At 41.1% G+C, this 22,908-nt stretch overlaps 1 protein-coding gene across 10 annotated transcripts in view; it reads left to right on the top strand.

Moving 5' to 3' along the window:
• Positions 1–22,908, top strand: part of FAT3 (FAT atypical cadherin 3) — a 708,211-nt gene that overhangs the window by 333,673 nt on the left and 351,630 nt on the right. Inside the window, exon 5 of one of the 10 annotated variants that reach the window (XM_032640650.1) lies at positions 4,413–4,659. The exons of the other annotated variants lie outside the window; for them this stretch is intronic. Within the exon in view, the coding sequence (XP_032496541.1) occupies positions 4,413–4,480 (68 nt within the window). The 3' untranslated portion in view covers positions 4,481–4,659. Of the gene's footprint in view, positions 1–4,412; positions 4,660–22,908 lie in introns of those variants that run through there. 10 annotated transcript variants of the gene reach the window in all.

Genomic DNA, 22,908 nt, shown 5'->3' with positions numbered 1-22,908 from the left:
CTGTTTTGCAAGATGAAAGTCTACCTAGGCCACCTATGGAAAAGTTCTCTAGAATTAGAATTTTATACCTGAGAATCAAAAGCGGCAGACAAATCTCGGTTACTAAGCAATCTTACTTAGATCCTTTATTTCTGAGGAAGGCCGACCATTGTACTGAGAGTTAAAATAAAGAAAGGGGTTGTGATAAAAATATGGCCAGATGTCTATAAACCTCATTAGAAACAAAATATTGGAAGCAGCGTGTTGTGTACCTGTGGGTTTGGTCTGTATCATAAATTCATCGTAACTAAACTCAGTATTTTCTGGCCTTCCATGAGTTGATATTATTGTGCCTTGACTTATGTAATAATTATGAATTAATTGATTCAGCAAACACACATGGAAAACCTTCTCCATGTCAGGTGCTGTGCTAGGCCCTGGGAGTGCAAAAGGCATAACACGTCATCCCTTAAGATAGGCAGGGTCTTCAGACTTTTGTTACAATTTTTGCAGTACTTCATGTCATTTTTATTGATCCCTACTGAACAAATGGCTCCTTACCCATAAATAGCTTTAATTTCCCCTGCATCCTGGGTTCTTTGTCAAGACAAGAATGACTGTAAACCAATACTTCCATGCACTGGAGGAGCATGCCTGAACCCTGGCGTCAGGCCTCTTGTGGAAAGAAGAATCTCAGATGGTTCTTTTTGGGGGTATACAGTTCTCAGCTAAATATTAAAGTGAATACATTTCTAAAAGGATGTTGGTGAGGAGAAGCTGGTATCCTTTCAAAACTAAATGTAGAGCTGAAACAGAAACAGACTCAGAGAACAGACTTGTGGTTGTCAAGGGGGAGGCGGTGGGGGAGGGATGAATTGGGGGTTTGGGATTAGCAGATGCAAACTATTATATATAGGATGGATGAACAACGAGGTCCTACTGTACAGCACAGGAAACTATAGTCAATATCCTGTGATAAACCATAATGAAAAAGAATATATATATATATATATGTATAACTGAATCCATTTGCTGTACAGCAGAAATTAACACAACATTGTAAATCAACTATACTTCAGTAAAAGTTTTTTTAAAAAGTAAATGTAGAGCCACGTATCTGTTTTAACCACAAATCAAACATACCCTAGTACAGACAGACTGTCATCACCTGACCTGTCTCCTCCAACCTAGGAAGTAAATCACACTGTGAAACCTGGACCTTTAGCAGAGTCATCACCCTTAGTAGAGGTTCCCAGAGTCCTGTCCCCAACCAGGAAAGCTCTCAGAATTGACAAAGACTCCTGGTGCTTTCGATGGGCAGCGCCCTCCTCTGGGGACAGGCAGGGTTAGCCGGCCACCTCAGCCCTCAGGGAGCTCCTGTTGAGCGGGAATGGCCATTCTTGTGGTTGGATCTTACGGCAGTGAAGCAACTAACTCCCTTACGACAGGTTTTGAGATGAGGTGAGCCAGACACCGTGCCCATGTCTTATTGAACTGTCAGAGGCACGTGCTTTAATTAACGTTCACTGTACCACAGATGCTCAAAAAATTTCGGTCTTACTAGGTCAAAGCACAAGTTCTTCCCTTGGCCTCTAAGGACGGTTCTGATGGGTTCCCCTCTCTGGCCCCCCACGCCCCACTCCTCACTGCCTGCCTTCTGTCACCTGTGCACTTGGGCACACTCTCGCCCTGGGGCTGTGGGCCCCTCTGGTCCTGATGCCTGGAATGCTTTTCCCCTTGATCCCCTGCATGATTGGCTCACTAGTTCCTTCCTCCAGTGCCACCCTCTAAAGCAGCCTTCCTTGTCCACCCCATCTAGTACTGCAATTCCCAATTCTTCCTATGCCCCTCCCTGCTTTATTTCTCTCATAAACACTTACCACTATCTAACAGAGTATATCTGTAACCTGTTTATTTTGCTTCTTCTTTATTTCCCCACTAGAATGGAGGCTCCATGAAGACAGGGCTTTTGTCTGTTTGTTGACCCCTGTATATTCTGTCTTAAACAGTGACTGGCAAGTAGTAGATGTTTAGTAAATTATTTGTTGAATGAATAAATGAATGATTGGATAAATTAGTGAGAGAATAAATTTGCCAGAATTCTTACTCTGAAAGGTTACAAATGAGGGGGTCCAAATTTGTACTCTCTCTGTGGAGAGGCCATGCATTATACCTTCCAAACCAAAAGGCTGGGGAGTAGGGACGATGTGAACTTGATTTTTAAAATGTGCAGGTGTCAAGGAGAGAAGAGACCTATACATGAAGGTGTGGAAGCAGAGGTGGTCAGGTACATCTGTTACCGAGACCAAGCTCACTCTGCTCCCTGCACGACAAGCCAGTGAATCTGGAGACGAGGTGCTGAGGCAAGGAATACGACTTTATTTGGAAAACTGGCAGACCAAGAAGATGGCAGACTAGTGTCTCTTGAAAAACCATCTTATTGGGGTTTGGATGTCAGTTTCTTTTCTAGCACAGAGAGGGAGAGGAGATGAGCAAGTGAAGTAAAGTAAAAAGGCCATAAGATTTGCAATTGTCTCCGGGAATGGCCAGCCTCGGCAAGGGGATGTGTTAATTTCTTCTTTATTGCAGCCATTCACAGGTGGACAGGGCCAGGATGTTTCCCTGAACAAACGCACTTTGGTTTAACATTCAGGCAGAGGGGCAGGGTTCCCTGAGGCAGGCCATTGTGTATAGACAGCATCCTTTTAGTGAACAAAAGCAACAGGAAGCAAAGGTTAAAGTAAAAGAAACAGCTCCAACATGTAGTCAGATTTGGTTCTTCCCTGTTACACATCCTTTCCCCACTGTCCTGGGTTTGTATGGGAATTTGCCTTGCCAAGCATCTATTTAAAGATAGCATTTCCCCTGTGCAGTCATGGGTGTTTCATGCTCTATACCAAAGCCATTTCTGAGCCACCTCTGGATGTGTTGTTGCTTAGCAAATAGCCTTCCCATCCTGAGATGATAACTGTTAGTAGGATGTGACCGGGTGTTTCTAAAGTTAAGCTTTTGATCCTGGAAACATTTACAACTGCACTTAGAGAAATTGTCATTTTTTTCCACTTCTCTCTCTGCGTGCTTGTTAGATTTTCCATACGTTGTTTATAATAACTTTTCCCTGTGGTTGAAGATAACAGATTTTTGCTTTTAATTCAAGAAATGTCATCTGCCGTAATGTTTTGCAACATGATACTTTCCAAGTTTCAAAGTGAGAGTGTGTTGTCTGATTGTGTTTTTGCATGTGAAACTGTAGAAATGGTGATAATAGCCCCAGAACTGCAGTGTGCAGCTCCTCTGCCCTTCCATTCTTGTCAGTGTGTTTAAGTGAATGTAAAGGATTTTTTTTGTCATTGTAATTTAAATTCAGAAGGAGTCTATTTGTATGGTAATTGTAAGCTAAGGAAACCAGTGTTTCATTTCGCTCTGGGATTTGTTTTCTGACATCTTCACATTCTCTAGTACTTTAACCTGGCAACAGCGTATTAACAGCAATTCATACTTTGTATTTTAACATGTAGAACAATCCCCAGCAGATTAATACATGATGAGGAGAAAAAAACCAGGAAGGGATGTTGAGGGCATCATTAATTTTGCTTTCATAAACCATATCTTGGTGCTTTCTGATCTGAACTGAAATTAGAGTCACCCTAGAGTTTTCAACATCCAGAAAAAATATTATTGTCACATGGAAGCACAAACAACATTGCCCTTCTTTTAAAGACAGACTCCAACACGAGGATACAAATGATATTCTCACTGTTCGAATTCATTATTTTTCAACAAAGCTTTTTAAGGGGGTAATTTTCTTTTTGTGAGCACAGTCAGGAAGGACCTCTTTAACTAAGTGCTCATCCAGTGTGCCCTGAACCGGAGAAAGATGGAGAGTTAAAGAGACTTCTCTCTCAATTCAAGTGATTACAGCATGTTCTTGTCTTAAGTGAGAGAGTTGTGAGGCCAGGGGTTATATCTTCAGTCACATCAAATCACACTTATTCGTTCACAAAACAAGCTCAGTTAGATTAATTTTAGGTGAGGTGATTCAGCTAATACCTTAAGGTTTCTTCAACTCAGGTGTCTTGTGCTCAGATGCCTGCCAGGACAGGTAGGTGGTAACATAAGGGAGCAGTATGAGCCTGGTCAAATAGCTGCACAGAAAACAGGACATTGGCTACACAGGTCTAGCTGGCAGCTTTACCTGAAACCACTGAAGGTGGCCAAACAGACAATCCTGCCCCCCATCCCCCAACCCCCATCTATTTGGATTGGCCAAAAAGTTCCTTCAGTTTTTAAGTAAAAATAAAAGACACCTTTTTCATTTTCACCAAGAATTTTATTGAACAACATATTCACCTTTTTGTTCCACTACCTTCTGCCATTTTTCAGGCAACTTCATAATTCCATCTTCCCAAAACTTTTTATCTTTTTGAGCACAGAACTGCTCCAGGTGCCTTTTACAGTCTTCCAGGGAATTGAAATGTTTTCCATTAAGGGAATTTTGTAGAGACTGAAATAAATGGAAATCCAAAGGTGCAATGTCTGGGGAATATGGAGGATGAATCAGAATTTCCCAGCCAAGCTGTAACAGTTTTTTCCTGGTCATCAAAGAAACATGCGGTCTTGCGTTATCCTGGTGGAAGATGATGCGTTTTCTGTTGACTAATTCTGGACGCTTTTCGTCGAGTGCTGCTTTCAGTTGGTGTAATTGGGAACAGTACTTGTTGGAATTAATCATTTGCTTTTCCGGAAGGAGCTCATAATAGAGGATTCCCTTCCAATCCCACCATATACACAACATCACCTTCTTTGGATGAAGACCAGCCTTTGGTGTGGTTGGTGGGGGTTCATTTCGCTTGCCCCACCATCTCTTCTTTTCCACTTTATTGTACAGTATCCACTTGTCATTGCCTGTCACAATTTGTTTTAAAAACAGAACATTTTTGTTACGTTTCAGTAGAGAATTGCATGCGGAGATACGGTCAAGAAGGTTTTTTTCGCTTAACTTATGTGGAACCCAAACACCAAAGCGATGAACGTAACCAAGCTGGTGCAAATGATTTTCAACACTTGATTTGGATACTTGAGTATGTCAGCTATCTCCTGCGTGGTATAACATTGATTGTTCTCAATTAATGTCTCGATTTGATTACTATCAACTACAACTGGTCTACCCGACTGTGGATCATCATCCATCGAGAAATCTCCAGCACGAAACATCACAAACCACTTTTGACAAGTTTGATCAGTCACAGGACCTTCTCCATACACTGCACAAATCTGGGGTTTTTTTTGCATTTCATTTGCGTTCTCACCTTTCTTGAAATAATAAAGTATAATATGCTGAAAATGTTGCTGTTTTTCTTCCATCTTCAATACTAAAATGGCTACACAAAAATTCCCCAATTTTGGTAAGTTTTTTTTAAATGCACGCTGATATGACAGCTGTCACAATACAACTAGCAAAATTGTTTCAAATGAAGTTAAAGACAACTAAGCGCTACTAGAGCTAGCGTACAGAAAAATATGAACGAACTTTTTGGCCAACCCATAAAAGAGGGTTGCCACTTTTGAATCCCAAAGAATGATTGAGTACAGAATGTTGCATTGAAGTGGCCAGCTCTTTCTTCAAGGGATGCTATAAATCACGGTTTTCATGCAAAATCCCTCAATTTTTATATAACGTTAGTTAAATCTAAAAGAAGCAGTCGTAGGCACCAGCCTAACAAAACGTGCCTATGGCCTTAACTTTCGCAGGTCAAAGTGAGTGGAAAGAGCAGGCCCTGCATGCCCCTACTCCTACCCAGCTTCTCTTCTCACCCCCGGCTCTGTTCCAGGTGCACGTGTGTGGATACCTCAGGCCACGTGGCTAAGCTCTGCTCTCTCACGCTCCAACACTTGCCTCCTATAAACAGCTGCCTCTTAACCAACCCTCTGTCCTGGGCAATGCGGAGGCGTGGCCTACCCCAGGGAGAATGGATCCAGTGAATAGACCCACTCAGGCCTGGAAACAGGCTATAGGTGGTCATTGAGGCAGAGAATTCCAGAATCCCTAAAACCAGAGCTTGGTCTAGAATCTAGACTTTAGAATGTGTGTGGAGGGTCATGCAGTGACACCAAGTGGGCACATCTCCTTGGTCCTCAGACTCTTGGTTTTGTTGGGGGATGCATGGCTGAAGGAGGGCCAGGGGGTGCCTTCTGCATTATAGGAGCAGGGACTTTGGTGGCTGGAATCTCAGGGCAGTGTTTAGGCCCTTGATTTATAGAATATTTGTTCCCAGTGAGATCTTAGAGATCATCTTATTAGTCCAAGACCTCAGTTTACAAAGGAGGATCCTGGCTAATCAGAGGCAGTGTCCATTCATGTAGAATCAAAGGCTTTTTAGTCAACTGTATCGGACGTATTTGAACCTAATCCTTAGTCCAGTCATTTGCCAGATCAGTGACATGTTACCTAGCTTCCTTTAGCCTTGGTTTCCTCCTCTGGAAAATGGAGATGAAATAGATTTTTTTCTGGCCTATCAAGGGCTTTTCTAACCAGTTATGGTTGAGACCTTTCGTTACTGGTTCATCCTAGCAGAACTTCCTCCCTAGGGAATGTCTATTCCATGGAACTCTCTCTCAGCCGCAGTTGTTTGCTTTAGGCTCTTCTGGTTAAACACAAGGACAGTCTGGGACTGCCTTTCTAGTACCTGAATTATCTTTCACTTTTCCATGAGAAAAGAACAGCATAAGGAAATTAGCTTGATGATGTTGTTTAAATATGAAAAAGTTCATGTCTTTCCCCTGAATCTGATGGTGATAAGTTTTCAATTTTTAGGGCCCTTGTAACCATTTTCAAAGCTACGTCTAATTTCTAAAATTAATTTGTTCAAAGGACTTGGTGCTTAGATTCTTGCTTAAGTCTCCCTGGAAACGTATACCCATGTAGCTTTTATGTATCAGTAAACGACCTTTTCAAAGACAGACTTTTGTTTATGTTTTTGTTTTAGGAAGACAGGAGAGAAAAGAGGGAGGGACAGTTTCCTTACTAAGAGGAAAATATTTTAAACACAGTTTAAATCAAAGCTTCTCCTAAATTATGAGACTAGTTATTTGGTGTGGAATTTAGAATGTAATACTGAAGTGAGAGAAGTTGGCATTTGCAGGTTTCATTGGCCACCAGCAATGACCATTGAGTGTTGGCATCGGGCTTATACTCTCTTTTATTTAGTATATTAAGTCAGTTGTTTTAAAAAAGAAAGTCTGGCTAATTAGCCTGCCAAGATCATAATACTATCTGGTTCTAAGGCTATATAAGCCTGAAAACCCCATTATGGAATACTTCTTTTATGTGCAGAATAGTCCCTAATGCCTGAAAAGGTCATAGTTGCCTCTTCATCTTGGAAAGGCAATAGATATTATTGGATACACACTTCCTCACAGACTTATTCACATTTTTCTTATCTTAGGCATTGTCCCCCACTATGAGGACATTTTCCTTTAGGACAAGCGATAACCCATATTTTAGTACGAGCAGATCTAGTTGTATATAAGAATATTTCAAGCCAATAAGCCCATTCAAAATATTTTCTGCTCCTTTAGTCATAACATAGTTTTATTATGTTGGAGATTAAGGTTGTTATTGTTAACCTGCCATCAGCCTATTATTGAAGTTCCTTTCTCTCCTCGTGGTTTCCACGACCCAGTGAGCTGGAACACAGATTAAGGAGTGGATCGCAAATAATAGTAGAAGAAGATATACGAGAATGTTGTGATTTGGGCATTTAGTGAAGGTATAGGTTGATGATGATGATGACTCATACTTTGGTGTATCTGCCAAGCATACTTAATGATCAATATGATCGTTCCCAGTTCATCATTGAAAAAAATGAAATTCAGGAATCGAACTCACCAGGGTCACTCAACTAGTAAGTAGCAGGATAAGGACTCGAGGACAGAGCCAGTGACTCAAGAGCCTGTGTTTTTGTCCAGTACACTGTGGATACAGAGACAGAGATGATAGCCAACATTTTTTAGTAATAGGAGCTGCCTTACACATATGCTCTCACTCCATTTCATTTCAGCCAGTCGGAGAAGGACATTATGATTAGCTGCATTTTATAGATGAGGACACTGAAGCCCGGAGAGTTTTTCTAAATGTGCCCAAATCACACCGCTTGTAAATACAACAGTTGGGATTTACTCCAGGGCCTCTAGAATGCTGGGCCTTTTGACCAGAAAGGGGAGAAACCTTCAAGAATTAAAAGCCAACTTTTGTTTTAGATCATTTTCTATGGTAGTTAGCAGACAACACTAGGGAGTTAAGCCATAAAGAGATGCCAAAGTGTCTATATTTGAGTTCACCAGACAAAAATTTCCCAGTGGATTCCTTCATCCGGTTGTGTGAGCTATTGTGTGGTGTATCACCACCCAGCTTAAATGAATAGACTACCAGCCAAGCGAGAAGAGCCAGCAGGTTGCAGGCTGTGGTTTTGTAAATGTTCAGTGATTAGAGTGGATAATTATTAATATTATTTTGATTTATTTTGCAGAAGACATAATCCATCTGTATGTATATACATATATATGCATGTATATGGATATGTATATATTTATATTTGGCTAAAGATTCAGAAAATTTTTCAAGGAGATTTTCATACGTGTCCTCTTTCTCAAGTTGCTCTCTTGCGACTTCTCTACATTAGGCAGTGATGACCCCTGCGAGCATTGGCCAAATCCACTTCCCTGCTGTCCTGAGTAGCCTCTCTGCAGAGTCCCTGCTAAGATAGAAATTCACAAACAATAGGTGGCCATTGCCAGCAATTTGAACACAGCAGTCTTGGTCCTTGGCAGCAGTAACCAGCAATTGGCAAGCTATTACCCAAATCCCCTGCTAAGAGAAAGCTAGGACTTTTGAAATTACCTTGTTCCTTCCACCTGGTTGCTACATTTCTCTCTTTCAAAAAAACAGGCTTTGCTGTGCTCCACAACGGGAGAGGCCACAACAGTGAGAGGCCTGCGTACTGCAAAAAAAAAAAAAAAACAGGCGTTGTGTGTGCAAGTATGTTATTTGATAGCCTTCATGCTAAAACTGTCCTTGGTATGAGCAGATTTGGGTCTTCACAGGTGCTTAGCAAAATGAGTGCCCTTCCATATGGAAATGCAATTCTTTCCTTGGATACAGGATTTGATTTGGGAGTCCTCTGCTTCTTGATATCCTATGGCACCTTAATTGAAAATTATAAGAAGACAGATTGTGTATGTGGGTCTGTGCTGTATATCAATGTGTTGAGTGGTAATTCACACCTGATTTTTTTCTTTTAGTACAAGCATAGAATCAAAGGTGTCCGGAGCTTATGTAACCATTTTACCGGGAAGGAAACTGAGATACACAAAGTTTAATTGATTTGCCAAAAGTCATGAACCTAATTTAATTCATTGGATGTTTGTTGACCCCCGCTAAATGTGGAATAGGGTGGCGATAAGAAAAGTTAAAATATATTCTTAGGGGTATACCTACGTATATGCAGGACATAAGCCACAGTATAAATCTGTGTAATTAAGAAAAAATATTATCATGGGTAATAGCTACTTTAATTGAGAAAAGGAGAGCTCAACATTGTTTAAGAGATTACAGAGGATCCAGACCCTGAACTCGTTCACTCATTTATTAACTCAGTTAATGCTTTGCTTACTATTTGCCAGGCACTTCCTAGAGTTTGGAGATGGTCCAGCAAATAAGATGCATATGGTTGCTGCCATCACAGAGTTCAAGGTTCAGTGGGGCACAGAGATAGATGCGGAGGAGTAGCACAGTGTGATGAGACTTCTGAAGAGACAGGATGCTGTGGAAATCCAGGGTTGGGGGACACTAAACCCAGATTCCAGGAGTCTCGGGATGGGTTGTGTATAAACCCATAGGTGGAGGTGTGATGGAGGGCATTCTGGGAGGGAGCCAGCATAAAGAGGATGAGAACATGAATTGCCTGGGGAAGAGCCCTGCACTGGGCACTGTGCTAAACACTTTCCATACAGTATCTTCTCTAATTCTCACAACAATGTTAAGTGGTGTGTATATTATTAACTGAGGTCAAGTGACTTTCCCAAAGTCACACAGCCAGCAGATAGAGAAGCAGCGTTCTAACTTAGGTCTGCATCGCGGAGAGCTGTACTCGTAAGAAACCACTTATGGAAAAGGATTTTAGTTAACATTTAAAACATGGTTTTAAACATGGCTTGATATGATGATGTGTTGACATACATTGGTCTTTGGGGTATCTTGGACCCGGGATGATCCAGGAGACACTTGCCTTCTGGTCCCAACTGGAGTATACCCTTGGTCTTCTGGCAGCTCATTATGGGTTTCTTTGTGTTCAGCAGGCCCATTGCTTGCCCCTCTGACCTCCCTCAGCAGCACTCCAGCTAAGCTGCCTCTTTGGCTCTGAGGTGTCTACCCACCCCACTTGCTGCTTGTCACTAGGTCCATGAACCAGCACTTGTTTTCTGCTCTTCTCCTGGTACCTGAGCTACCACTTGGATCTGACCTCAGGCCCCTCACTAGCCTGTCTTCGAGTGTGGCCCAGCCTCCAGATTCCCAAATTCTATGGCCCAGATGAGTCTGAACCTCAAAGTACATTTTCCTTTCTACCCATCTTCCTCTATCTGTATCTTCGATCCGATCCCTCTGGGGCAGGGCTAAGCCCCAGTGGTTTCTATAGACCAACTGGAGGCCAGAAAATATCCTCAACTTCCTCAGATGTCTGGGTTCAGCCTGGGGGTCATTCTCTGAAAGAACCTGTAGTGGAAATATATGGTTCAAATTTGCCTTTCTTGGGACTTTCTAAATCTCTCTACTCTAAGAAAACTATTATGTCAATACCAACGCTCTCAGCCAACTTTAAAACAGAGGATCTAATTTTCTCTCACCTTTTGCATTTAAAACAAGGAGACCTATTCCTTAGGCCTCCTCCCACCTGACCTGTTTCACTATTGCAACTTGCTTGGGTGATCTTTGTCTTTTTCCCGTGTGGGGTGTGTGTGTGTGTGTGTGTGTGTGTGTGGGTGTGTGTGTGTGTGTGTGTGTGTGTGTGCTGTGTGTTTTCTCAGCCATTTTTCCTCAACTTCTCTACTAAAATTTGGAAAAATATCATTTTCATGGACTTTGAAATCCAGCCTTTCTTATTTTTTTTTCATATTTTACAACGAATGCCTGTTATTGTAGAAACAGAAGACAGGCCAGGAATTTTTAGTCTTTTACAGTTCTCTATTACGTTAGAACATGCAATGAAATCATTTCTTATTGAAACTGCTACACTTGGTCATGTTATTACAGGAAACACGCTGTGGACTTGTTTTGAACGTGAAACATCTTTAGATTAAAATATTAAATTACTCATCCAGCTAAGGTTGGTTGATGCTCAGTAATAATTCTCAGGAGTTACTTGTTTCAAATTTCAGAATTTTTTTAAAAAGATTCTATCAAGTAAGTATCGAATGTGCCAAATTCAGTGAGGTATAAGATAAGCCTGTCTCTATGTTTCTTAGGGCAAATCATATTTTGTCTTAGCACAGCCTTCTTGCCTTTAGTATGCTCAAAGAAATTAATTTGACTGTTTACGATGTTATTTAATTTTCAATAATTATTCAAGCGTATATAACCACAGACATCTATGTAGTAGGCAGATGGATCAGCAATTGTGCATATAATTAGAAATAACCCTTGAAATATAAAAGTAGATTTTAATATTCAGCTTCCAAAGAATTGCTAACATTACAAATTGCTCATACCCTGAAGTGGCAGCCAGTGATGTAAAAATTTAAATATAAGAATTCAAATGAAAATTTCAGCCTTCTCAGCACCAAGCAGTTATTGAATGACAGTAGAAAACCATGGCAAAATCACTTAAAGGGACACTCTTTCTTTCTTTAACATAAAAATATGATGTGTTGGGGCTTCCCTGGTGGTGCAGTGGTTGAGAGTCCGCCTGCCGACGCACGGGACATGGGTTCGTGCCCCGGTCCGGGGAGGATCCCACATGCCGCGGAGCGGCTGGGCCCGTGAGCCATGGCCGCTGAGCCTGTGTGTCCGGAGCCTGTGCTCCGCAACGGGAGAGGCCACAACAGTGAGAGGCCCGCGTACTGCAAAAAAAAAAAAAAAAAAGTGTGTTTGTAACTAATTATCACTTGAATGATTAAATTTGAATTTATTTAGTTTTGAGTGTCTCTTTTTATAGCAAGTCACACACTCAAATGGAAAAAGTCATGTTTAAGAATCATATTAGTAAATTCCAGCTCACTTGAAGTTTTTTACAGAGAGGAAAACAAAATATTCTGCTTTTAAAACGAAGGACAGCACTCATATTTACTACTGTCAATAAATATAAAGAATGTACTTCATTGACTGTTGAGAGAGGGGGAGAGGCAGACTCTTATGGTGAAATGAATTCTGGTTTTAGATTAATGAGTCCTGGATTCAAGTCCTTGGTCTGCTATTTATAAGATAAATAACTTGAAGTTTCTTAAAGTCTCAGGACTTACTGGTATTTTTGCTGAAGAGGCTACTCTCTTCTTCTAACATGGTCTCTAACACCCTTGATAAAGTCTTTTTTTTTTTTTTTTTTTTTTTAGATGTTGGGGGTAGGAGTTTATTAATTACTTTATTTATTTTTGCTGTGTTGGGTCTGAGTTTCTGTGCGAGGGCTTTCTCTAGTTGTGGCAAGCAGGGCCACTCTTCATCGCGGTGCGCGGGCCTCTCACTGTCGCGGCCTCTCTTGTTGCGGAGCACAGGCTCCAGATGCGCAGGCTCAGTAGTTGTAGCTCACGGGCCTAGTTGCTCCGCGGCATGTGGGATCCTCCCAGACCAGGGCTCGAACCCGTGTCCCCTGCATTAGCAGGCAGATCCTCAACCACTGCGCCACCAGGGAAGCCCCGAAAGTCTTTTTTTTAATATAAATTTATTTATTCATTTTTTCACTGTGTTGGGTCTTCGTTGCTGCATGTGGGCTTTCTCTAGGTGTGGTGAGCGGTGGTTACTCTTCGTTGTGTTGCACAGGCTTCTCATTGCAATGGTTTCTCTTCGTTGCGAGCACAGACTCTAGGCACATGGGCTTCAGTAGTTGTGGCATGCAGGCTCAGTAGTTGTGGCTCACGGACTCTAGGGCACAGGCTCAGTAGTTGTGGTGCATGGACTTAGTTGTTCCTCGGCATGTGGGATCTTCCTGGACCAGGGCTCGAACTCGTGTCCCCTGCATTGGCAGGTGGATTCTTAACTACTGTGCCACCAGGGAAGTCCTGTCCTTGATAAAGTCTTAATAAAAAATTTAATGAAGAAAGAAAAGAAAAAAGAAATTAGAAATGGGAGAGGGGCATAAAAGAAAATAGAAAAAGAAAGAAATCCCCAGTTTTCAAGGAATAATATTACTCCCTTATGGCACTTGATAATATTATGGCTAAAAATAAACAGTCCAGTTGTATTTTTGCAAGTATAAGCATCACCCCTTTTTTTTTTTTTTGTGTTACGCGGGCCTCTCACTGCCGCGGCCTCTCCCGTTGCGGAGCACAGGCTCCCGACGCGCAGGCCCAGCGGCCATGGCTCACGGGCCCAGCCGCTCCGTGGCATGTGGGATCTTCCCAGACCGGGGCACGAACCCACGTCCTCTGCATCGGCAGGCGGACTCCCAACCACTGCGCCACCAGAGAAGCCCGCATCACCCCTTTATACTTAGGTCAAAGGCTAGGTCTTGCCCAAATAACAGATATTTTCCTTTTGAAGTAATAATAATGTTTGTTGAGTTTCTACTTTGTGTCAAGATAATGAGATACAAGTATTGGCTTAAAAGAACTTAGAGTTTAGAGAGGTTGTTTCTTCCAGAAAGAAGGAATTCACACTGGGAATACTCTGATCCTGGAGTTACCAGGCACCTGTTTAGCTTTCAAATGTGGAAAGGTTGATATTATTCATGAAAACCAGAAATTTATGTGCAGAACAGAGAATGAAGCTGGGTTTTTTGGCCACACTAGGAGCAAATCTAAGCCCTAGAGGGGCACTGATGGGGAAATCGAGGACAGAAGTTCTAGAATTCATTATTTCTTTATCATTGTGAGATGCAGTGTGGGATAGGATTTAGTTCAGGAGAGAAAGAAAATGGAGGACTTGGCAGCATTGGTTGTGTATTTCAAACCCACAACTAGAGAAGATATAGCAGAAGTAGGTGACTTGGTGGATGATATTAATGCTTGTAATATCTACAACCTAACTCTAACCCCAATCTTTGATCTCACTTCCTCCTAACATAATATAAAAGTCAAGAAGTATGTGCCCTGCTTTTGTTCCAGGCCTTAAGTTTCCTATGGCCCATGTGTGCTGATTATAAGGCAGAAGAGTCCCCTTTCCTTAAGAGGAACCATATGTGATATGTGTCCTGATGTGTTGTTGCCAGTTTCTTTGCTGGCTGCGAGCAGTTCCGTGGCTGGCATTGGAGAGAGTATGAAACATCCTCCGCACACCTTCTGATTCTGTGTCTGCTGCACAGAAGCTTATGTGATTTGGGGTAATGATGCCACTGGGGATTAAAGAGCTGGTAGCACTTTTTATTCATTTGTCTGACTGTGCTAATTCACTAGTATCTTAGAAAGAGAGTACCTAATATTACAGAGGCATGTTTTTCAATCCTTTGGTCATAGCAAAAGCTTTGAGACCAAAAAAAAAAAAAACAACTCATTCCAGTTTTTTCCTGTGATATCTAGAACTAGTTGGTGCTTTAAAGTGAAAATTTGCAGAGATACCATAAGCCCAGATACATTTTTCTCTTCCTGGAAAACATGATAGCTCGATGTGATGATTCTGAGTTGCTGCGATTATCACTGCTATTACGGTATGGTACTGCAGTGTTAACGATTTAAGGAGCTGAGTGCAAAAGATAAAAAATGTTTCCTTTGGTTATGGTTAGGAATAATATTCTTATGTAACTTTACATTGGAAATAACTTGAACTGCATGCCACAAAATTAGTTTTAAATGGAAATGGGAAGTTGTGGTTGTTTGAAGATGTTTTCCTTTGTTATTAAGCCAAGTGCCTTCTGGGATAACAGTTTGTGTACTTTAACTCCTGGGACAAATTTGTTTTTTCTTTAAGGTTTGTATTGCTTTGTCCATTCAGGCGTGTCTAGGCCACCTTCTGGTCAGTTAGTTCTGAGCTAACGCCCACAGCCCAGCCAAGCAGGGAAGCTGCTCTTATCACTGCCCCTTTGTGCCTGGTGTTCTGAGCAGAAAGGGAGAGCGGTGGCCTGGGTTGACTAATCCTGGCAGCCACCCCCCCTCCTCATGGCTGGTCCAGAGCGAGACTCGGCTCAGTCATTCACAGAATCAGCAGTACTCACAGATTCATTTTGGGAAGTTTATGCCATTTTATGTTTTTAATCAAAAACATGCAAACACACATAAATTATCCCACTCACCCAAATCTTACACTTATCATCCTTTTCTGTAGCCTATTGGTTAAGAGTACACTTTGTGTTGACATCCTGGCTCTGCTACTATGGGCTTATGGTCAGGCAAGTTCAACAAGAATCCGGAAAGCCTCAGCCTGCTCATTTTTCAAATGAGACTAATAGTGCTGTCCATGCTGGGTTATGGCGAGGATTACGTGGGGCAATGGCATGCACCGTGATTAAATCGGCACCCAGATGTAATAATTAGCGCTAAACAAATGTTGGCTATTGTTTTTTTATGAGTTTACCCATAGCCACCTCACTGTAGAGGATTTCACTCTGGAAACCTTCTCAAGTAGAGGCTATTCTCTTATTCTGCATAACATGGAGGAGGAGGGTTGAAGAACATGTTCAGTCTCTTGCCCTAAATTCTCTCCATTCTTTTCGCTGTTATCTACCAGCCTTCCAGATGTTTTCCCATGAACTGTGTGTTCCGTACCAACATCTTCTCTATCCTTGCCTTCACTGTTATCCTCAGGGCATGATGATTATCAAAAATGCATCGTTTCAAACAAAATCAACTTCTCTACTCTTCAGGTCATTAACAAGGCAAAGCCAGTATGTTTTCATTCAGTCCCACCCCTGAAACTGAATTCTCACAATCCCTTTGTCTTCTTTCTCTGTTCACATGCCTCCCTACTCAGTGAAAAACCATGATGATTTATTACTTAATTCATGTAATTGTGTTCTAATTCCCCCACCAAAAGAGGGGGTGGAATCAAAGCTTTTCACGGATCCTGGTACTCTCCAAGGTGCTGAAACACAATAATGAACACACTGTTTCCACACCCAATTTATCAGTCCATACCTCTGGGTCACTAAAGTCCTCAGTTCTGTTAATTTTAGGCTGCCAAGCCCCACTAGAGGAAGAAAAAAAAAAAAAAAATCAGAGCTCCAATACAGATTATTATTCGCAAATGCCCAATCACACACTAACCACACGATCACAGCACTAACCACACACTGAATTGTAACTTCCTATTTACTTACCTGTCTCCCAACGGAACTCTGAGCTCTATACACTGTTTCATACATCTCTGTGCCCCGATCCAAACTTGGCTTATAGTAGGGATTCAATTAAAATTTGAATTCATGTCAATTAATGCATTTATCACTTTCAACTTTTTAAATAGTCTCTAACTGCTGGTTGGCAAACCCATTTTTCATATTTTTTATCTTCCTTTTACTCTCTGTCCCATTCCTCCCAGTTTCTCTTTCAAGTATTCCCACTGAACCCTTCACTCTTCCATCTTCACTTTCTACAGAAGAATCTGGCTCGTATTTTATCAAGGGTGTTGACACTGCCTTATGTGAGTCCCCTTGGCTTCCCGTTCAGTTGCTTCTACCTTCAGTGCACCCCACTACCACGTTATGGGAAGCAGTGGGATGGATTGTGGGATCCCTCTTCCTACTAGGACTCTCCTCCACCTGTGTTTTCTACTGTGATTAGGTCGATAACCTGCAAAATATCACAGGCTCAAAGGAAGTTTAAATTTAACTATTAAATTCCTTCCCAAATTAAGTTCCTTCCCAAAAAGCTGTTCAGAGTACTGACCTTAAACCAATTAAAGTTCTTCTGGGCACTGTGGGTCCGCCTTCACTGCCCGCCTTGGGCCTTGTGGTCTGTGACCAACCAACAAGCCAGAAGTCAGCCCCGACTTCCCCCCTGCTTAACCCCAGCCCCCTTATCACTGCAGCCCTGATCTTGCCAAGATGGGATTGCTCCATTCTTGATAAACTCCGGTGTTGATGCAGGGCCTACCCTGAATCCAGCCATGGTCTGGGGGCAGCCTGCAGCTCTCTGCCCCAGTCAGACTGCAGGGAGCCTTTGTAAATTCACGAGCAATAGAGGGAGTGATAAAACTTATGGTTTAGTAAGGCTGTCCTGGTTTGGAAGAGAGGAAAATAGAATCATAGGATGCCTTAATATGTCTTGAAATATTGGCCTCTCATGTGCTAAGAACCTAGAAATGTTCTGAATTTAGTAAGGAAAATAAAAGAGTTCATCCTCTATTCCTGAGGGGTGACTTATTTGGGGGTAAAGATTCACCAGGATTGCCTTTGACAAAATGTGCAAGTTTTGTAAGCCTGAAGGCTTTTTTATGGGCCTTATTTTGGAATGGCTTTTTTTATTTGGCCAAGGTAGATGGTTCATGCTATCATATCAGGCATTTGCCGCCAGCCTCTGGCCTGTGAGAAATGCTTTGACGTGTGAAGCATCCCGTAAAGGGCCATCATTCTCTAGGATGGGTCTGGGCGTGCAAAAGACTTGGATCTCTGGAAGAGAAGGGACATTTTCTGTTCTCTGAGAGGTACTGGTGGTCAGGGGGCTTATTCCAGGAAACATAATTACTAACCGCTGATAGGAATTTATCTGAATAACTCCAGAAAATATTTGTTTAGGTAAGAGGGAATTTTCCTTTCCTGAAGATAAGCTCTTGCCTAACCAGCATTACATTACATTTCAAATGGTCTCTCAGAAGCCAAAGCATGAGTGCAGAGCATGATGTATTTTGTATGTACTACTGGTGTATGTGTGTGTGTGTGTGTGTGTGTGTGTGTGTGTGTGTGTGCGCGCGTGCGTGTGTGTGTGTGTGTGTTTAAGCTGCTGAGTGCTTAAACCTGCTTTTGTATTTTGAGGGTTATTTCTAGTAGGAGATGAGTCTGTCCAATTTATCTCTGGCACCGAGCAAGCCCTATTTGTCTCTGGCATGAAACAGGCTTAGCTCATCTGGTGCCGTCTCTGGTTATCATGCTACTCAGCGGGGATAATTTGTTTTGTTTTATTTCTGTCCTGAAAGGTAATTAATAATACAGGGGCAAAATTGTTTGTGTGGTGTTTTTATATTTTTGATTACCCAGAGCAGAATTTTTCAGGAGCTTTTCCAAATAGTTGCTCAGCACCTGGCTGGATAATTGCTTTCCTCGATGGCAAAGAGCTAATTTGGGGAGACCTTCCAGGGTCTATTCCTTCACCTTCGCATGCCTCCAAGCCCCATTTAGTGTGGGTCAGGGAGAGCTTCGGAGGGTATTAAAACACAGATCAGTGAAAGTAACACTGAGCCAGAGCCTTCATTGTTCAGCACAATTTTCTGGCTTCTGCCAATGGTTCAGAGAAATCATTCAGAATGCTCTAACACGCTAGGTGTTCTGTGTGCTCAATTCCTTCCATGCATCTTATTTCATCTTCAAAACAACTAGTGAAGTCTCTGCACCAGAGGTGAGGGACTTGAGACTTAGTAACATAGTATTTAAAAGTTGAAGTTGCTTTTGCATTTTAAGAGTAATTCTTCTTCTTCAACCCTAAGATCTCTATTACTATTCCAGGAGTGGCACACTCAATGGTCTAGAGGGCCCAGACCTGTAGGCTGGGGATGTAGGTACATAGGCGAGCACTTGCTCCTCTTAAGGACGCTGTTTGTGTTTTGTACTTGCTGGTAGCTGTAGGGCTCTGTGGGCCACTGAAACGAGGTAATTCTGAGTTTTCAGTGCAAACTGGAAATATGGTGCTCATCATTATAATTCTGTAAGTTTGGTGTAATTGTTACTTTCTTTTCAGAAGCGGTAAATTGAGGTTTGAGAGAATAAGTGACTGTCCCCAAATCATTCAGTTAATAAGTATTGTAATTGGAATCCATACCTATGTTTGTCAACCTCAAAACCCCATTATGTACTATATTTCTTTTATTTCTGTGATACCGTGTGTATTTTCACCCTCAGCCTCAGCCCCTGGCAACCTCCAAGTAACTTTTTTTTGTAAGAGCTTTATTGAGATATAATTCACATACCACACAATTCACCTATGTATGTACAATCGGTGTTTTTTTAATATATTCACAGAGTTGTACAACCATCACCACGATCAGTTTCAGAACTTGTACACACCTGGACCTTATAGCTGTCACTCTCCTTTCCCCTTGTGCCCCAGCCCGAAGTAGCAACTAACATTTTCTGTCTCTATTTTCTTGCTTATTCTAGACATTTCATGTAAATTGAATCATATAATGTGTGGTCTTTTGTGACTGACTTCTTTCACTGAGCATAGTGTTTTCAAGGTTATTAATGTTGTTTTATATATATATATCAGCACTTAATTTCTTTTTATGGCTGAATGTTGTCTTCATATACCACATTTTGTTTACCCATTCATCAGCAGATGGACATTTGGGTTGTAGTGGCTATTATGAACAATGCTACTATGAATATCCATGAATACGTTTTTATGTGGATATACGCTTTCACTCCCTTAGGAATATACCTAGGAGTGGAATTGCTAGGTCGTATGGTTATTCTATGTTTAAAGTTTTGAGGCATTCCCTACCGTTTTTCAAAGTGGCTATCCCATTTCATATTCTTAACAGCAGAGTTTGAAGGTTCCAATTTCTCCATGTCCTCTCTAACACGTGTTATTGTCTGACTTTTTGATTTTAGCCACCCAACAGGGTGTTAAGTGGTATCACATCGTAGGATTTTGTTGGTTTGTGTGATTTTTATTTATTTTTTATTGAAGTATAGTTGATTTGCAATTTGTGTTAGTTTCTGGTGTACAGCAGAGTGATTCAGTTATATATATATAAACAATATATATTTTTTTGTGTGTATATATATATATATTCTTTTCCATATTCTTCCTTTATGGTTCATGAAAGGATATTGACTATAGTTCCCTGTGCTATACATAGGACCTTGTTGTTTATTCCTTCTATATATATAGTAGTTTGCATCTGCTAACCCCAAACTCCCAATCCATCCCTCCCCCACACCCCTCCACCTTGGCAACCACAAGTCTGTTCTCTATGTCTGTGGGTCTGTTTCTATTTCATAAATAAGTTCATTTGTGTCATATTTTAGATTCCACATATAAGTGATATCATATGATATTTTTCTTTCTCTGTCTGACTTACTTCACTTGGTATGGTAATCTCTAGGTCTACCCACGTTGCTGCAAATGGCATAATTTCATTCATTTACATGGCCGAGTTGTATTCCATTGTATGTATATACCACATCTTCTTTATCCATTCATCTGTTGATGGACATTTGGGCTGCTTCCATGTCACATGGTGGTTTTGATTTACATTTGCCTAATACTGTGGAGTATCTTCTCACGTACTTCTTGCCTATTTTTATACCTTCTTTATAGATATATCTACTCTTTCTAGAAGTGTCTATTCAAGTCCTTTGCCCACTTTTTAATTGGGTTATTTTTCTTTTTATCATTGATTTGTAAGAGTTCTTTATATATTCTAGGTACAAGTCTCTTATCAGATATATACGATGTGCAAATATTTTCTCCCGTTCTGTGGATTGTCTTTCACTTTTTTGATAGTGTTTTTCGAAGAACGAATGAGAGTTTTTAATTTTGATGAAGTCCAATTTGTCGGCTCATTTCTTTTGTTTCTCGTGCTTTTGCCGTCACATCTAAGAATACGTCGCCAAATCCAGAGTCGCAAAATTTGACCCCTATGCTTTCCTACTTACTTTTATTGTCCTAAGACATAGTTTCCTTTTTATGGGTATATTCCTTGGTTTGAGAATACTGGGATTTGTTGAAAAATACTGTTTATACCATGCATGATCGTAGAAACTTCTGTCATCTAATTTTATCCTTGGGTTTTCTCAAGATTTCCGTCCCCACAATCAGACATCATTTTTGGTCATTATAGGTGCTGGGTTACCTCTGGTTGGAGTTTTGATGTTGTTTATTGGTCAGTTTTTTTACTTATTTATATATATATTTTTTGTGGTATGCGGGCCTCTCACTGTTGTGGCCTCTCCCGCTGCGGAGCACAGGCTCCGGACGCGCAGGCTCAGCGGCCATGGCTCACGGGCCCAGCCGCTCCGCGGCATGCGGGATCCTCCCGGACCGGGGCACGAACCCGCGTCCCCTGCATCGGCAGGCGGACTCTCAACCACTGCGCCACCAGGGAAGCCCCTACTGGTCAGTTATTGACTGAGTTATATATTTCAGCTCCTGTGATTTATCTGTTGTTTATTTTGTTGTTGTTATTATTCTATTGCTGTCACCAATTGGCCTTCTAAACATTTCTTCAGAAATACTGGAGTATTTACTGCAAAAACTTGTCATGCTTTAGAAATTCCGAGAGAAGCTTTTAGAAAAGGAAGAATGCCTGTCAATGCGCTACCCTCTTATATTATCAACTTTTTTGACAGAATATTTAAAAGGTGATTTAAGACTGGTTAGGCAGCACTTATGAGTAGGAAAGAAAATTTCTCTTTCAGTTACTTAATAGCCTATCTGAGGCACCTGCAAGGAAAATTCTCCAAATTTCACGGATGTTTTTGTCACTACAGTACCCTACTGTATACAGCGTGGCTGACACTTTTCTAGTTCTTCTCCTTCAGTATTGACAGTCTTTCAGATTCTTCTTCTATGTGTGTGTGTGAGGGTGTGTTTGTGCGTTTACCCTAAATGGTTGCGTTGTGACATTTTTATCTGCCTCATACATGAATGTTATCTGCTTTATGTTTTAATAATGTTCTGAGAGCTCTTTTAAGGAAAGTATAGCATTTATACAGAGAAAATTAAACTGTTTATTTGTTTAATTTTCATTAAAATGTCCACAAAAATCCATGCAGTTAAAAGTACTTTATAGTGTTGAGCTATATTTTTTTTACAGGTAGGAACTTATCCAACTCCATAAAAACCTTGTCTTTCGTAGCTACCATGACTTTCTCCTTTTGTTTTCTCAGAGGGAATAGTAAATTTGTTTCTGATTGGCATCAACCATGTGATAATCTTAAATGGCTCTTGGCCATGAAAAAGGGGTATTTGGAGATGTTGATCGTAATAGCATCTATATTCATTCACTAAGTTGAGTAATTAAAGTCTATGCCCAAGGTAATTTTTCCCTTTACCCCTCTGCCCTGTTATCTGGATGCTCTCACCTCTCATCAGCAGTGTTCATTGATCCCTTACCTGGTTCTGTTTAACTCTGATTATCACTTTTCAGCCTTTCACCATTTAACATGAAGTTTTTTCATATATGAGTCAGTACCTGGATATTTGTTTATATATGATATGTTCATGTGGCTGCCTCCTATACTAGGTAGCCACATAAACTGTACAAAACAGAATTTTTTTTATGGCAACTATCCTGTCCGCTTGTCTCTCTCTCCTCTTTCTGCATTTTACATATTCTCTAGAATAACCCCTTGCATATAGAAAGCTGAGATATATATTTGTAATGTTAATTCATATTCTCCCAGTTACTCTGGTGTAAATGAGTACTTAACGTTGCTGAGCCTCAATCATCTTACCTGTATAATGGATATAGCATTTAACACTGCTTCAGAGAGTATGCATTGAGATAATTTTTATGAGCAGCTTTGATTTTTGGACTATGTTTGGGAAGAGCTGGAGCAGGGGGCTTCTGCCTCTTCTTTCTCTGCTGTCTTCTGCCTGTAGATTCTTCTCCCCCAAGCCCAATGTCATCTGTGGAGT

Source organism: Phocoena sinus, chromosome 8, assembly GCF_008692025.1.
Source record: "Phocoena sinus isolate mPhoSin1 chromosome 8, mPhoSin1.pri, whole genome shotgun sequence".
Lineage (NCBI taxonomy): Eukaryota > Metazoa > Chordata > Mammalia > Artiodactyla > Phocoenidae > Phocoena > Phocoena sinus.
The sequence above is the reverse complement of the archived record's forward strand: the minus strand, read 5'-3'. Positions and strand labels throughout refer to the sequence as shown.